The sequence below is a fragment of the Peromyscus californicus genome, unplaced genomic scaffold, assembly GCF_007827085.1.
Source record: "Peromyscus californicus insignis strain IS unplaced genomic scaffold, ASM782708v3 Scaffold_15__1_contigs__length_86483966, whole genome shotgun sequence".
NCBI lineage: Eukaryota > Metazoa > Chordata > Mammalia > Rodentia > Cricetidae > Peromyscus > Peromyscus californicus.
The window spans coordinates 24,729,723-24,744,566 of record NW_026294447.1 but is presented as its reverse complement, the minus strand read 5'-3'; the positions used below and the strand labels follow the sequence as shown (position 1 = coordinate 24,744,566).

The following is a 14,844-nucleotide window of genomic DNA, read 5'->3' as shown; positions in this document are numbered from 1 at the left end:
CTATGGCAACATAACAAACTTCCATTTTGAAGTTTTAGGACCAAGTTCTACTCCTCTAAAGTGAGTTTTGTATATTTAATTTAAAAAATAAGTTTCTACCCTAAAATTCATTTAAAAACCTATATGACTATAAAATTGCTTGCTTTGGGGCTGGTGAGATGCCTCAGCAGGTAAAGCTGCATGCTGCCAAGCCTGATGATCTAAGTTCAATCCCCCACACACATGTACCCACACAGGCGAACATGCAACACCCATGCATGCAAACTACACACATATACACATGCAAAACTTTTCATTGGATTGCAGCAACATAGGTGTCTAGGGTTATACTACTAGAGATTTATTTTAAAATGTCTTAACTTTAAAATATGTATGACCAGGAGCTGGGGCGATGACGCAGGTGCCAGGCAGCTCACAATACGTGTAACTCCAGCTTCTGGGGCCCTGATGCTCTTCTGGCTTCTGACGGCACCTGCACTCATGTATACATACTTCCCCACATACACATAATTAAAACATAAAGTACATCTGAAAAATAACAACAACAAAACCCTGAAACAAAATGTGATGAGGAATAGAAACAATATCAGGCTAAATTTAAATCCAGATGGAATCAAATCAAAGGGAACAGACGAGCTGGCCCGAGTGGACTTTCCAAATAAACCTGTGACGTGCTGGACAGCACCGTCCACTTACTCCATGTGCCTTGGTCTCACACGGGCCTCGTGCCAGAGGAAGATACATAGCTAACGATCCTTCCTAAAGTTATGTCTCTACATCACAGCCCAACATTTACATCGCTTACAGTTATGCCAAAGAGATTTAAATTCATATATTGTTGGTCCTCAGTATCCATGGATTCTCCAACCTCGAATTCAACCATGAACTGAAAATATCAAAGCCAGATGTATATAGACTTTTATTGTGTCACTATTTCCTAGAAAACTATTTAAACTGTTTAAACTATTTAAACTTAATGATTATAAATAACCTAAGAGTTCTATCGACGAATATAGGATGATGTCTACAGGCTATATGTAAACACTGTGCCACTTTATTTTATTTATTCATTTTTATGTGTATGGGTGTTTGGCCTAAATGTATATCTTTGTACCACATGTGTGCCTGTTGGAGACCAGAAGAGGGAATCAGATTCTCTGAAACAAGAGTTACAGATGGTTGTGAGCTACCATGTGGGTGCTGGGAATCAAACCCCAGTCCTCTGTAAGAGCAGCAAGTGCTCTTAACTGCTGAACCAAATCTTCAGCTGCTCTTTTAAAATACATTCTTTCAGTGTGTGTGTGTGTGTGTGTGTGTGTGTGTGTGTGTGTGTGTGTGTGTGTACACATGTGCATGTGTGCGTGCAAGTCAGGGGACAATTTCTGGAAGTCAGTTCATTCCTTCCCTACATGATTCTTAATCTTGAAATCAGAAATGTTAATAAAAACTTGGTTCATTTTGAGTGGCTCAGACAAACTTTCTGAATTAGAGTTTAATTCAGAAATACTTGAGTAACTGCATTCCTTAAACACATTGTCAGGGGGACCAAGTGAGGGGCTGGAAAAGAAAAAAAAAAGTTCGGTGTGATGGTGCACACCTTTAATCCCAGCAATTGAGGGGCAGAGAAAGGCAGATCTCTGAGAGTTCGAGGCCAGCCTGGTTGGCCTACACAGTGAGTTCCAAGACAGCCAGAGCTATATAGTGAGAATCTGTCTCAAAAAAACAAAACAAAACAAAAATCTTAAAAATGAAAAAATAAATACTGACAGGGGACTGGAGAGATGGACCATCAGTTAAGATGGTTGCTCTTCCAGAGGACTCGGGTTCAATTCCAGTACCCACATGGTGTTGTTACAACCCTCTGCAACCCAGTGCCAAGGGATCCGAATCCTTCTGGCTTCCACTCACACCCCACAAATGTGGTCCACAGACAAGTACACAGGCAAAACACCCGTAGACATTAAAAAAAAGAAAAGAAAAAGAAAGAAAAGCCAACTACCTGTCGTTCTAACAGAAAAACGTCTACTGCTAACCAGCTGATCAAAATGAAACAATATTTAGCTATCATGTCCAGTCACCTACCATTCCAGTTATCTGTAGTGCAAAAATTTCAAACCAAAGTGGAAAAAACAATTTTTGATTCTAGATTCCAATGTAGGGAGAAAAAAAAACCCCAAAACCTGAAACATTCTCTCCAAACAAACAAAAGAAAGACAGAAAAAGAAAAACTCTCACACGGAAGCAGTATGTTCCTCGAGGGCAAAAGTAGCACTAGCCAGGTGTGGGGACCCAGGACCAGGGCAAGCTTCCTGGAAAGGCACCGTCTGGGGTAACGGTGAAGATGGAGAAAGAATCCACCCCCCAGAGGAGTATTTCAAAGAAGATGCACTAGAAAGTTCCACTTCAACATCCACCATTTGCTGCTGTAAACAGCAGGAGCTGAGCTTCCTCACCACGTTCACATTATGGACACAGCGTCAAGCCCAGCCGGCGACAATCCAACATTTCTGCAGCATGGAGTGAGGGGACAAAGTTATACACACAGAAGCCATGAGCACAGCGTACAGCATCTGCGCTGCTTCCTGGGACTGACACATTAACAAGAGGTTATATAACTCAGTGGAGAGAAATAAAGTAGAGAGAACTCGCTGCCAAGTAAACGCTCTATCAAAAGACCTTCAATGGCTAATACCCTGCCTCCATTTTCCTTTCACTGCAGTAAAAGCAACTAAGAGATGGCAGTCAGAATTAATTCTGCAGCATTTCCAACCAAAAGGCTTCCCATTCACCGCCCTAAGCAAGCTGCAAACACGGAAGCATTCAGTGCTGATGTCTGGCCGTAATTCTTTTAAATTACACTATACATTTTCATTCTGCCAAAGCCATTTTAACCAATTCTCCGTTAGTTGCAGAAAAAAGGGAACAGAGCTGGGAACAGTTGGGAAGATTAACTAAAGTGGTGTGCTTTCCCCCCACACTCCCTCTATTAGAGGGGCTTAGGAACACTGGAGATCTAAAATCAGGCGGCAGAAGAACAAGAGCCGGAGTGACGCCCGGGCAGGTGCGGGGTGCGGGAGATAATGAGAGAAACTGTGGCTAAGAATCTTTCCACTTTTATTCTTTCGTTTCCCAAGTGAAAAGCTGCGTGTTGCTCCTGTCCCCTCCAAGCCACCTCACATCACCAAGTATTAACACACACATAGTGACTGAAAAGAAAAACTCATTTCTTAAAATGAAAGCTGCGAGAGCATGAGTCAGGCGTGAGTCACGGAGACTTAGAACCCTCCCGTAATTCTAAGAAAAATAATCAGCAGGAGCATCTCACAGAACTGCCACGAAGGACCTAGGCTTTCAAAAAAGAGTCCAGGCAGAGACAGTTTGCACTGCTGTGTTAAAACTCGTGTCTAGGTTGGAAGCCAGCACGGCGGCCAGAAGAGCTATGGGAGAACAGTCTCTCCTTCCGAGCACGGGTAAGACGGCCGCCCCTGTTCTCCTGAGCCCAGGGACGTCTGCGGTGGCTGCTGATGAGCAGAGCACTGACGGGGGAGCACTGGCTGTGAAAGTATGACGACTTTAGCCTGTCCCCACGACCCAGACGGATGCCATGACATGCTCACACGCACACACACAACACATACAGGAACCCGCGCATGCACACACACACGTGCACACACACACACACATACACATACACACTAATAAACTTTAAGAGGGAGGCGGGAAGTGATGGGGTCGGAGCAGAAGCTTTACAAGCCGTCATGGTCCTCACAGCTCTCTGCCCCATCACTGTGACTGGCAGCACTTTAGTTACCCGGGTTCTGGAATGAGGAGGATAATAACACAGACAGCCTGAAATGGGCAGGTGTCAAAAAAAAAAAGCTAGTGTGTCTAAGCCACTGAAAACTTGAATTATTACTGCGGCATAACTTGACCTGTCTTGACTAGTAGAGTTGGTTTTTGTTTTTCTAGAATATCCACACGAACTCTTTTTTTTTTTTCCTGTAGCTTCTGGTTTTTGTGGGGAGCCGAAGTTTACTGAGATATTTTAAGCACCAGGGCTGAGAGAAGGAAAGGCACTCAGAAAAAAAAGTACGATGCACCAAGAGCGTGGGTGTCGGCTTCTCACAGAGCTGCCTATTTTGTTATTTTGAGAGGGTTTTCCTCTGCAGCTCAAGTTGTCTTGAATTCACCAGCTTCTTGCCAAAGTGCCAAGAGTACAGGTGTGAGCCTCCAAGCAGGCTCTTCACGGCCTGTCTTCCTTCTCTTATCTTTTCTTCCTTGCTTATTAGTTGTGTATGTATATGCATGTGTGTGCATGTATATGCATGTGTGTATAAATACATGTGTGTCTTGTGGTGTGTATGTGTTTGTGTGTGTATGCATGTGTTGTGGTATTTCATATGTGAGGGTATATATGTATGTGTGTGCATATGTATGTGAGGGTGTACATGTGCATGTATATGTGTGTATGAGTGTGTATGTGTTCACGTATATGTGTATTCATGTATGTGTGGTATGTGCATGTATAAGGGTGTGTGTAGTGTAAGTAAGTGTGAGGGTGTGCGTGAATGAGTGTATTGTGTGTATGCATGTGTACATGTGTATATGTATGAATACTTGTGTGTATGTGTATAAGGAAATGTGTACATGTATGTCTGTATGCTTGTGTATATGTGTATTTGTATATGTATGTGTGTGGTGTATGCTTGTATGTGGTATATGTGTGTATGCATATGTAGGTGTATGCATGTGATGGTGTACATTTATGCTTGTGTATATATGTGTATTCATGTGTGTTTATGTGTGTATATGCATATGTGCACATGATGAATGTAAGTGAGAGGGTATGTGTATTTGTGTGTACATACACATGTACATGATGTATATAAGTGTGAGGATGTGTGTGTCCTTGTGTGCACACACATGTACATGATGTATATAAGTGTGAGGGGTGTGTGTTCGTGTGTGCACACACATGTACATGATGTATGTGTGAGGGTGTGCTTGCCTAGGCAGGTATACATGGAGGCCAGAAGTTGATATGGGGTGCTTTCCTCAATCACTATCTGAGACAGAGTCACTAAACGTGCAGCTCACTATTTCGGCTAGATTGGTTGGCCAGAGAGCCCCTGGGACCCGCCGCCCGTCCTCATGCTGGGGTTACAGGCATGGACGACATGCCTGGCTGTGGTGTGAGTGCTGGGATCTGAACTCAGGTCCTCACGTCTGCACCCTTCCCCCGGGGCCCCCTCCTCCAGCCCTTCATGTTGTGACTTCACAGAGAAGATGACTGTGTCCTGGGTGACTCAAGTTTGGGCCCTGAGCGCCAGTTCAGTAAAGCGCGGAGACTAATAATAAAGACAGCTAAAAATGAACAAGTAAAAGCTGTCGGTTATTCAAAGTGGGACACTAAACACATTCTAAAACCCACAGCCACAATAAACAAACCACATGCTCCTCCTGCTCCTACAGAGTTACAGCCACAGGCAACAAACGTGCGCACAGGCTCTGGGTCACTGTATCCCCACGCTTGCAGACTGACTGCACGATGCACCAGACACTACGACAGGTACACCTCAGGAACTAGCCCTTTGGGGGCTGGAGAGACCATCTGCAAAGGGCCTGGGTGCAGTTCCCAAACCCACCACGCAGCTTTTTGTCTTCTGGTCTCTGCAGGCACCGCATGGTGCACACACATCCACATTAAATAAATGCATTTAAATAAATCAATAAATATCTTTTAGGAATAACCAGCTCATTAAATTTCACAAAAGGCACGAGAGGATCTGACACTCAGCTCAGTCAGTGGGTGGAAAGAGAAGCAGGCGCTAAGAATAACACTTTGGACGTCTTTCATCATTCTGGCTGATGGGCTACACGATTGCCTGTAGTGTCAACTGTCCGTTCTTTCAATAGTGCAGGAAATGGCCGGGCAGTGGTGGCACACGCCTTTAATCTCAGTACTTGGGAGGCAGAGGCAGGCGGATCTTTGTAAGTTCGAAGCCAGCCTGGGCTACAGAGTGAGTTCCAGGAAAGGCGCAAAGCTACACAGAGAAACCCTGTCTTGAAAAACCAAAAAAAAAAAAAAAAAAAAAAAAAGCAGGAAATGTACTGAGACTCATCTACAAGGCCCTTTTCTCAGTGCGGAAGAGCAGCGAGCAAGCCGTCTAGTTCTGGGTGTTACATTTTAATGGAGGGCACTGAGAAGAAAACAGAGTAATTGCACTAACTAAACTAGTTATTGTGCTGGTTAATGCTTGTCAACTTGACACAGACTGGTCACGTAAGGGAGAGGCTCAGTTGAGGACTTGCCTCCATCAGACTGGCCTGCAGGCATGTCTGTGGGGAATTCTCTTGATTCGTGACTGATGTGAGAGAGCAGCTCACTTTGGGCCCTGCCACCCCTGGGCAGGTGGTCTCGAGCTGTATAACAGCAAGGCACAGGACACAGGCCAGTAAGCAGTGTGCCTCTGTGGTGCGCCACCTCCTCTCCTAACTTGCCTCGATCACACAGTGTCACCTGTGAGGTGAAGTACACCCACTCCTCCCAAGTTGCGTTTTGTTACTGTTTTTTCACAGCAACGGAGAAGCAAACTCCAGTTACTATTGCTATATAACTAACCACCCAAAACCAGGGTTAAATAATCGCTTATTTTCTCACTTTGGCCTGGGTTCTGCATAGTTTTCAGGTATCACACAGTATATTGGCTGAGCTCATTTTGTGCAGAATCAGTTTGCAGGTTACGCAGTCTCCCTGAGCACCCACCCTAGACTAGCCTCAAACTCGTGACCTTCCTGCATCCACCCCCAGACTGCTAGGACTGCAGGTGTGCACCACCACAGTCAGCTAGGTGGTCACTTTAACTCACCAAACGTGACCAGGGTTGATGTCACCGAAAGTACAGTGGGTGAGCAGAGCCAGTACCTGTGCAGAACTCAGGAGGCTCCTGAGGTGCTGATCCAGCTACGTGAACGAGAGAGAGCATTAAAGGTTGACGGAAGAGCAAGTGCAAAGAACAGGCGGGAAGAAGTTCAGAATGTCTGAGGAACAAGAAGAGTTCCAGTGACGCAATAACTGAGTGAAAGACAACGGGGAATGCCACAGAGCGACGGCTGAGAGGAGGTAAAATCCCAGATGAAAGGCTCCATCGTCCACAAGAACTTAGATCCCATCTCACTTACGGCAGGAAGGTATTAGAGGGAGACGAGGGAAGAAGGCAACTTAGATGTTTTGATGAAAGGCAATGTTACTGGAAATGGGAAGAAGCAATTAGAATGTGGGGGAAGTTTTGGGTGATAATCCATACAATCTGCCAGTCAACTGGGTATGAAGCTAGGGAAAACTAACTCTTGTTAGTTTGTTCTTTTATTTTCTGAAACAAGGTAGCCTAGGTTAAATGCAAACTTGAGGTCCTCCTGCAGAGTCCTAGATTATAAGTATGCCCCACCGCACCGTGGGGGACTGGCCCCCACTTTTACCACCAGGGTACTCTTGAGCAGGAGAAGTGGGAGATATTTAGACAGAAAGAGATACCTAGACGATGAGAGGGAAGATAGAGACAGGATAGCCTCGGGAGGGCCTGGGTCAAAACCCACCAGCCCAGAACTTTATTTAAAAGGGCATTTTATAACAATGCCAAGGGGCGAGGCAAAAAGACCTCCCCCTGCTAGATACAGCCAAGTGGAGACCCTTCCAAACACCTGGTACCCAGGCCCGTGTGGCCCAATCATCCTCTTACGTAGTCCTGCTGGGTGAAACCACTAGGAAACCTCGGTGGGCTCCAACACCACACTGGCTAGAAAGATAATAATTAAGCCTGGAATATTTGATTTTGGGGAACGAGTAACTGGGTGGATGGTGGTGCCAAATATACACTCTCTTCAGTCTAAAACCATGAAAATAGTGCAATTTCTATTTATCTTTATTCATGATATGGCTCTTTCTTTCAAGAACATGTGTGAGTGTCCACCTGCATGCATGTCTGTGCACTACATGGTGCCTGTTGGCATCTGGGGCCAGAAAGGGGCATCAGACGCTCTAGAACTGGAGTTAGAAATAGTGGTAAGCTGCCCTGTGGGTGTGGGAACCAAGCCCAGGTCCTCTGCAAAAGCAGCAAGTACTCCACGTCCCTCCCCGCTTCTGGACAGAGTCTTACTATGTAACCCAGACCTCACTGTAGTCCAGCCTGGCCTCCAACTCACAATCCTCCTGCCTCAGCCTTCTGAGTGCTGAGGGCCGCTGAGGTGGCTCCGTGGCTAGAACACCTGATGATCTGAGCTCCAGCTCCAAGACCCACACGGAGAAAGAAGGAAGCTGATTCTGGCAAGTTCTCTGACCTCCACTGAGCACGGTGACATGCACATGCACACACATGGAAAATAAATCAAAATGTAAAACACACATACAAGATACATCTGAAAACTGAGACAATAAATTCACAACTAGACTTGTTCTTTTTGAAACAGGATCTCACTATGTAGCCCTGGCTGGCCTCAAATTAACAGATTTCCATCTGCCTCTACCTCCTCAGCGCTGGGATTCAAGATGAGTGCCACCACGCCCTGACATTTTGTGTTAAATTATGTGAATGTGTGTGTGCACGTACATGCACTTGAGTGCAGGTGTCTGAGGAGGCCAGAGGAGTCGGATCCCTGGAGCTGCAGTCACAGGCAGTTGAGAGACACCTGATATGAGTGTTGGAAACGGAACTTGGGTCTCTTGCAAGAGCAGAATATGCTTTTAATCACTGAGGCACAGTGAAACTCCCTGAATAAAGAATGCAAGATTCTGGCCGGGCGGTGGTGGCGCACGCCTTTAATCCCAGCACTCGGGAGGCAGAGCCAGGCGGATCTCTGTGAGTTCGAGGCCAGTCTGGGCTACCAAGTGAGTTCCAGGAGATGCGCAAAGCTACACAGAGAAACCCTGTCTCGAAAAACCAAAAAAAAAACAAAAAAAAAAAAAAAAAACAAAAAGATGCAAGATTCTTTCCTCAATAGCGAGTTTACCAAGCAATCAGACACATAATTAACCAGTGATGGAAAAGTATGGAGGTAGAGGCAGGATAGTCAGAAGTTCAAGGTCACCACTGGCTACCTAGTAAGTTCAAGGCCAGTCCAGGCTACTTAGGACTCTTGTCTGTAAAACAAAACAAAACAAAAATATTATCAAAAAGGAAAAAATCCTAATATGCTTAATAATAGGGTATCATTTGGTAATTCAGGGTGGCCTAGAACTAACTATGTAACCCAGGCTGGCCTCCAACTTGAGATCATCCTGCCTCTGCCTCCTGAAGTCTGGGATTATTGGCACACACCATCATACCAACTTATGTCTGCTTGAGTTTTCTTTTGTGCAGCAGAGATAGAAATCGGGGCCTCATGCATGCTAGCAAGTCCTCTCCCCTGAGCTATACCCCACCCCTAAAACATACGTTTCTTAACACCATTTTATTTTGTCTTGTGTTTTTAACAGTGCTGACTTCAATTTTTCAATTTTATGTGCATTGGTGTTTGGCCTGTATGCATGTCTGTGTGAGGATGTTGGATCCCCTGGAACTGGAGTTACAGACGGTTGTGAGCTGCCATGTGGGTGCTGGGAATTGAACTCAGGTCCTCTGGAAGAGCAGTCAGTGCTCTTAACCATTGAGCTATCTCTGCAGTCCCCTGACTTCAATTCTTTTTTTTTTTTTTTTTTTTTTTGGTTTTTCGAGACAGGGTTTCTCTGTGTAGCTTTGCGCCTTTCCTGGAACTCGCTTTGGAGACCAGGCTGGCCTCGAACTCACAGAGATCCGCCTGGCTCTGCCTCCCGAGTGCTGGGATTAAAGGCGTGCGCCACCACCGCCCGGCCCTGACTTCAATTCTTAATCACCTATCAGATAAAAGCCTACAGACAAACAAGAATTATTGTCCCAGTTGGGCGTTCACTTGAATGGTAATTGCAATCATAGCTGCACTTGTGAAGTATGTCCACTAGAGAGCTTTCATATACGGAGTCACTAAATCTTCACAACACCTTTAGAAGATAGGGACCATTCTATTCTCTTTCTTCAGACTAGCCAGGTGGTGGTGTCGCACGCCTTTAACCCCAGGACTTGGGAGGCAGAGGCAGGTGGATCTCTGTGAGTTTGAGGCCAGCCTGATCTACAGAGCAAGTTCCAGGACAGCCAGGGCTACCCAGAGAAACCCTGTCTCAAAAAGAAAAACAAACAAGCAAACAAACAGAAACAGGACCTCTAACTGCAGAAGAACAGCACAAATCACAATGATAACAGCCACAAGCTGAAATCCAGGTGCTCTCTACAGCCCAGTTTTAACATCCTGGTTGTTTTCTAGGGATTGATTGCACAAAATGAGCTTTAACTTTCTAATCTCATTGCTGCTATAAAAAATCATGGTCACAGAGGGGACACTTGGGAAGCAGAACAGAGGGGCCTCTGTGAGTTCAGGTCAGTTTTGGTCTATATAGACTGTCTCAAAAAGAGAAGGGGGGAAAAAGACTAAAAAATCATGGTAGTTTTATTTGAAACTGCTAGTACATTTACAAATTGATAAAAACAAATGGTCACCAGTGAGAAAACAACCACATAGGTTAATTTATGAACAACGTATCATGTATGGAAACCCCCGACGTAATGAGTACCTAGTATCTCAATATTATATCTTGGTGTATTAACTTTCAAATTAGAGAGATGTGATCTACCGGAAAACAGTGACTCCAAGGAGAAAGTAGAGGCCGGGAGGGAGCAGAGGCCGGAGAAGCAAGCTGAAGGCTGTGCAGAAAGGGCAGAACTATTTCTACAGAGAGAGAATGACAAAATAAAACATACTTACAGTTTGAGATTCCCGGCTCTTAGGAAACATTTTTGCAACATTGAGGCCATCAATAACAATATCAAAAGGGGGGCAGGAGTTTACGAAGCTCTCAAATCTCTTCAGTTCCTAAAAAGGCAAAGTCAGAACGTCAACAAGAGCTTAGGGGCTGGGGATGTGGGTCGGCTGGTGGAGAGCCTGTCTACTGTGCCGAAGCCTCGGGTTCGATCCCCAGCACTGCATAAACCAGGTTTGTCATTCCACCCCAGAGAGGTGGAGACGGGAGCAGAGAGCTCAAGAGCATCCTCAGTTACACAGTGAATCACGCCAGCCTGAGATACAGAAGACCCCCGACCCCCCCAGAACAAACCGGCTAGACCCGAGAACTAGACAAGGACTTCACTGTAAACGTGCTGAGGTGATTTAGTATGATTTTGATAATTGAAATATTCCTCCCATTAACCCCCACCCCCCCCCCCACACACACACAGAGGACGGGGTGGAAATCTAAACAGGCTGCATTCAGAAGCCAACTGCACGGGTACCCAGTGCTCTACAACCTCTTGTGCTTCCCCTCACAGGACATTCTCATGTCCTGCTTCATTTCCTACAGCCGCTAGACTGCCAGCCCACCCACAGAACACTCACCAAGAGATCGGGATACTGAGATTTTAAGTCCTGTTCTCAGCAGACGTGAACACACAGAACCCTGTTACCTGGCCACCGTGACGAGAGAACAAGGACCGACATTTTACATTTTTTATTTATTTCCTTGGTGGTACACACCTTTAGCCCTAGCACCCTGAAGGTAGATACAGTTAGATCTCTGAGTCTGAGGTCTACTCAGGAACTTTCAGTCCAGCTAAGGGCTACACAGTGACACTGTCTCAAAAACCATTTTTTTTTCTTGATTTTTGTTTTCTGAAACAAGGTCCTGCTGTATAGCTCAGGCTGGTCTCAAAGTCACTATGTACTTTGGGCTGGCCGGAACGCAGGAACCTCCTGCCTATGTGTCTGAGTGCTGGAATTACAAACATGTGCCATCACTACTCTATGCTTACGACGGTATCAACAAGACAAACTCCCCCAGCTTAATGTGAGGGCGAACCAAATAAACTATGCTAACCGTCACACGAGGAGAGTGCTATGGGGGAAGGGAAGGGGAATCCCACTTCTGGTAATGACAGAGTTGGTCTGTTACACTAGCGTACTCGATAATAATACAAAGTCCAGGTTAAAAGCCAGCCATCGGCTCAAAGCGGACAGAAACTGGACAGTATATGACACCGGAAAAACCTGGTGACTTTAAAACACGTCTAGAAATGATTTGCCACTGCTCCTACCTCACGAGCTGGCGTCTAACCGGGCCAACACTTGAATGTAAATATGGCCTCTCTTTGGCAAGTGCTGGAATAAACAGTGAGACAGAGCAGGGCTTCCCGACCTCTTGTATTGGGGTTGAACTCAAGGCTTTCTGCACGCTAGGTAAGAGCTTGGTCTGAAGCTGAGCTATATCTCCAGCCAGAGCTCTGTGACTTCTGAGATAAGGAATAAAAACAGCAGAAAGTTGGAGGCTCACGCCTGAAATCCCAGCACTAAGTTGGAGGCTGGAGGATCACCATGGACCAGACTAGGTATATACCAAGTTTCAGGATAGCCTGGGCTAAATATAGAGAGAGCCTGCCCCACAAAACCAAAACCAAAACCAAAAATCCAAAACCCAAATATGTATAAGGGGGAGGTTTAAATATTTACCTATTAGAGAGAAATGTCAACAGTCACTGATCTTTACTTTTTCTTTCTTTTTTTTTTTTGGAGACAGGGCCTCACTATGTAGTACCAGCTGGCCTGGAACTCCCTATGAATTGCAGGCTGGCCTCAGACTCTCAGAGCTCGGCCTCTGTCTCCTGGATTTAAAGGTGGGTACTACCACACTTAGTTTATTTCTGCTTTAAGAAGTCAGAGAAGCAGTCTCTAGAAATGGCTGCATATAAAAGACCTGAACAAAGGCAACATCAGTGGACATGTTAACATGGAAGGGGAGGAACTTTCATCAGGTTCCACTTCTAGACAAAGGGCTACAGGCAATTAATGTTTACTGGGACAAGGAGAATTAATCATCTCTCCCACAGATAAGCCCCCTTAATGGTTTTCCAAAGTAGAGTGTGCAGCCTTGAAACCATATACACACAAACAACAAAAATGAACTCAGCAAGATATATAGATAGATAGATAGATAGATAGATAGATAGATAGATAGATATAGATAGATATAGATATGAGCATACATGTGTTACATGGAGAAATACATAACAGCAATAACCAAGGGAAAAGGTTATCAACATGAAAGTAGGGAGGCAGGTGGGAGGGGTTTGAAGGAAGGCTAACTGGGAGAGGCCAGGGAGAGGAAAGGGAGGGGAAAGGGATATAATTCTATTTCACCACCTGGTGGCGGCGGCACACATGTCTAATCCCAGCACTCGGGAGGGGAGGCAGGCAGATTTCTGTGAGTTAGAGACCAGCCTGGTCTACAGAGCAAGGTCCAAGACAGTCAAGGCTACACAGAGAAACCATGTCTAGAAAAACAAAAAACAAAATAAAACAAAAATTAACTAAGTTAGTAGAGGCAATTTATACTTGGTATTAGCCAAAAGGCCAAGAAATAATAGAAGAGCACGTTAAATATAGAAGGAAATAAAATAAAAAGGAATAAAAGTCCAAATAATTTTAGATGGGATTATTCTTTCATAGTTTCTCTCTCTCTCTCTCTCTCTCTCACACACACACCTGTAATGTACTTTAATCATATTCTTCCCTTATCCTCTTTTATCCCTTTCTCATCTCAAAATAAATTTAGTAAGGCAGAAAGTGGAAAACAAATTGTCCTTACTCTCTATTTCACATTGCATACAAAATTATTTTAAAATGGATCACAGAAGGCTGAAGAGATGACTCAGTGGTTAAGAGCAGTGGCTGCTCTTGCAGAGGACCCAGATTCAATTCCCAGCACCCACAGAAGGACTCACAACCATCTGTCACTCCTATTCCAGGGGATCCAATGCCCTCTTCTGGCTTCCATGGGTACAGCACACAGAGACACAGATGCAGGCAAAGCCACCCATATACACACTAATAGAATAATCAAAGTAAAGCCTGCAGTTGATAACAAAACCAACTCAATATTGGTTGGAGTAGGAATATTAATTTTTACAAATGAAAGTAAAAATATCAAGGAGAACAAAAAGTGTCTATGCAATATTGAATGAAAAAAAGAAATAGAAAGGAAAGGAAAGGACATGACTCCTCCTAGGTATGGTGGAGGAGAAAGTGTATTATAGATAAGTGGGAGAGTATAGGTAGAGGCAGGGACGTCTGGGAGAGTCTAGAGTGGTCATGACTCTGAGCCATGTGAGGAAAGAGGGGAAGGAAAGGCAGAGGGGAGAGAGAATCAGGTGCAGCAGCCGTGAGGCCAAATGACCAGGAGGCAAAAGGCACAAGGGGTAACAAAACGTCTGGATTACAGAGGGAAGAGCCTCGGGGGAGGGCAGCCCAGCCCCTGGGCTGGAGAGCTCCGGGTAGAGGGTGGGGTATGCCAGCCATACTCTGTAACAGCCAGAGACTGAGGGTTGAGGGATGCTGAAAGAACCTGGAGGCCAGGTCCACCTTGACAGGATAAATAGGCACCTCAGCTGTTTGTCCCGGGTTTGAAACTTAAATATGATTATTATTATTTTTTTCTTTCTGTCCATATACAGCTAGATAAACCAAAGGAAACAAGACAAGTCATTAAATTGCTAGCCCTGAGTTTTTCTAAGAGGCCACATCTGACGTATCAGGAGGATAAGTAGGAGTGTGAGGCCAGCCTGGGGCTGTACAATGAATTTCAGGTCAGCATGTCTCAAAAAAAAAAAAAGAAAAGAAAAGAAAGAAAGAAAAAGTGCCACTAATAAGGAGCTTAGAAAACATTTTCCATTTCACCATCAACCATCGCCTCGGTGCTGTGCTTGTAGCACATCGTATTCATCTCAGCAGTAA

General features: G+C 45.0%; 1 protein-coding gene across 2 annotated transcripts in view; it reads right to left on the bottom strand.

Annotated features, from left to right (window-relative positions):
• Positions 1-14,844, bottom strand: part of Prorp (protein only RNase P catalytic subunit) — a 116,704-nt gene that overhangs the window by 54,846 nt on the left and 47,014 nt on the right. For both annotated transcript variants that reach the window (XM_052738537.1, XM_052738535.1), the window contains one exon: positions 10,831-10,938. In XM_052738537.1, the coding sequence (XP_052594497.1) occupies positions 10,831-10,938 (108 nt within the window). The remainder of the gene's footprint in view (positions 1-10,830; positions 10,939-14,844) is intronic.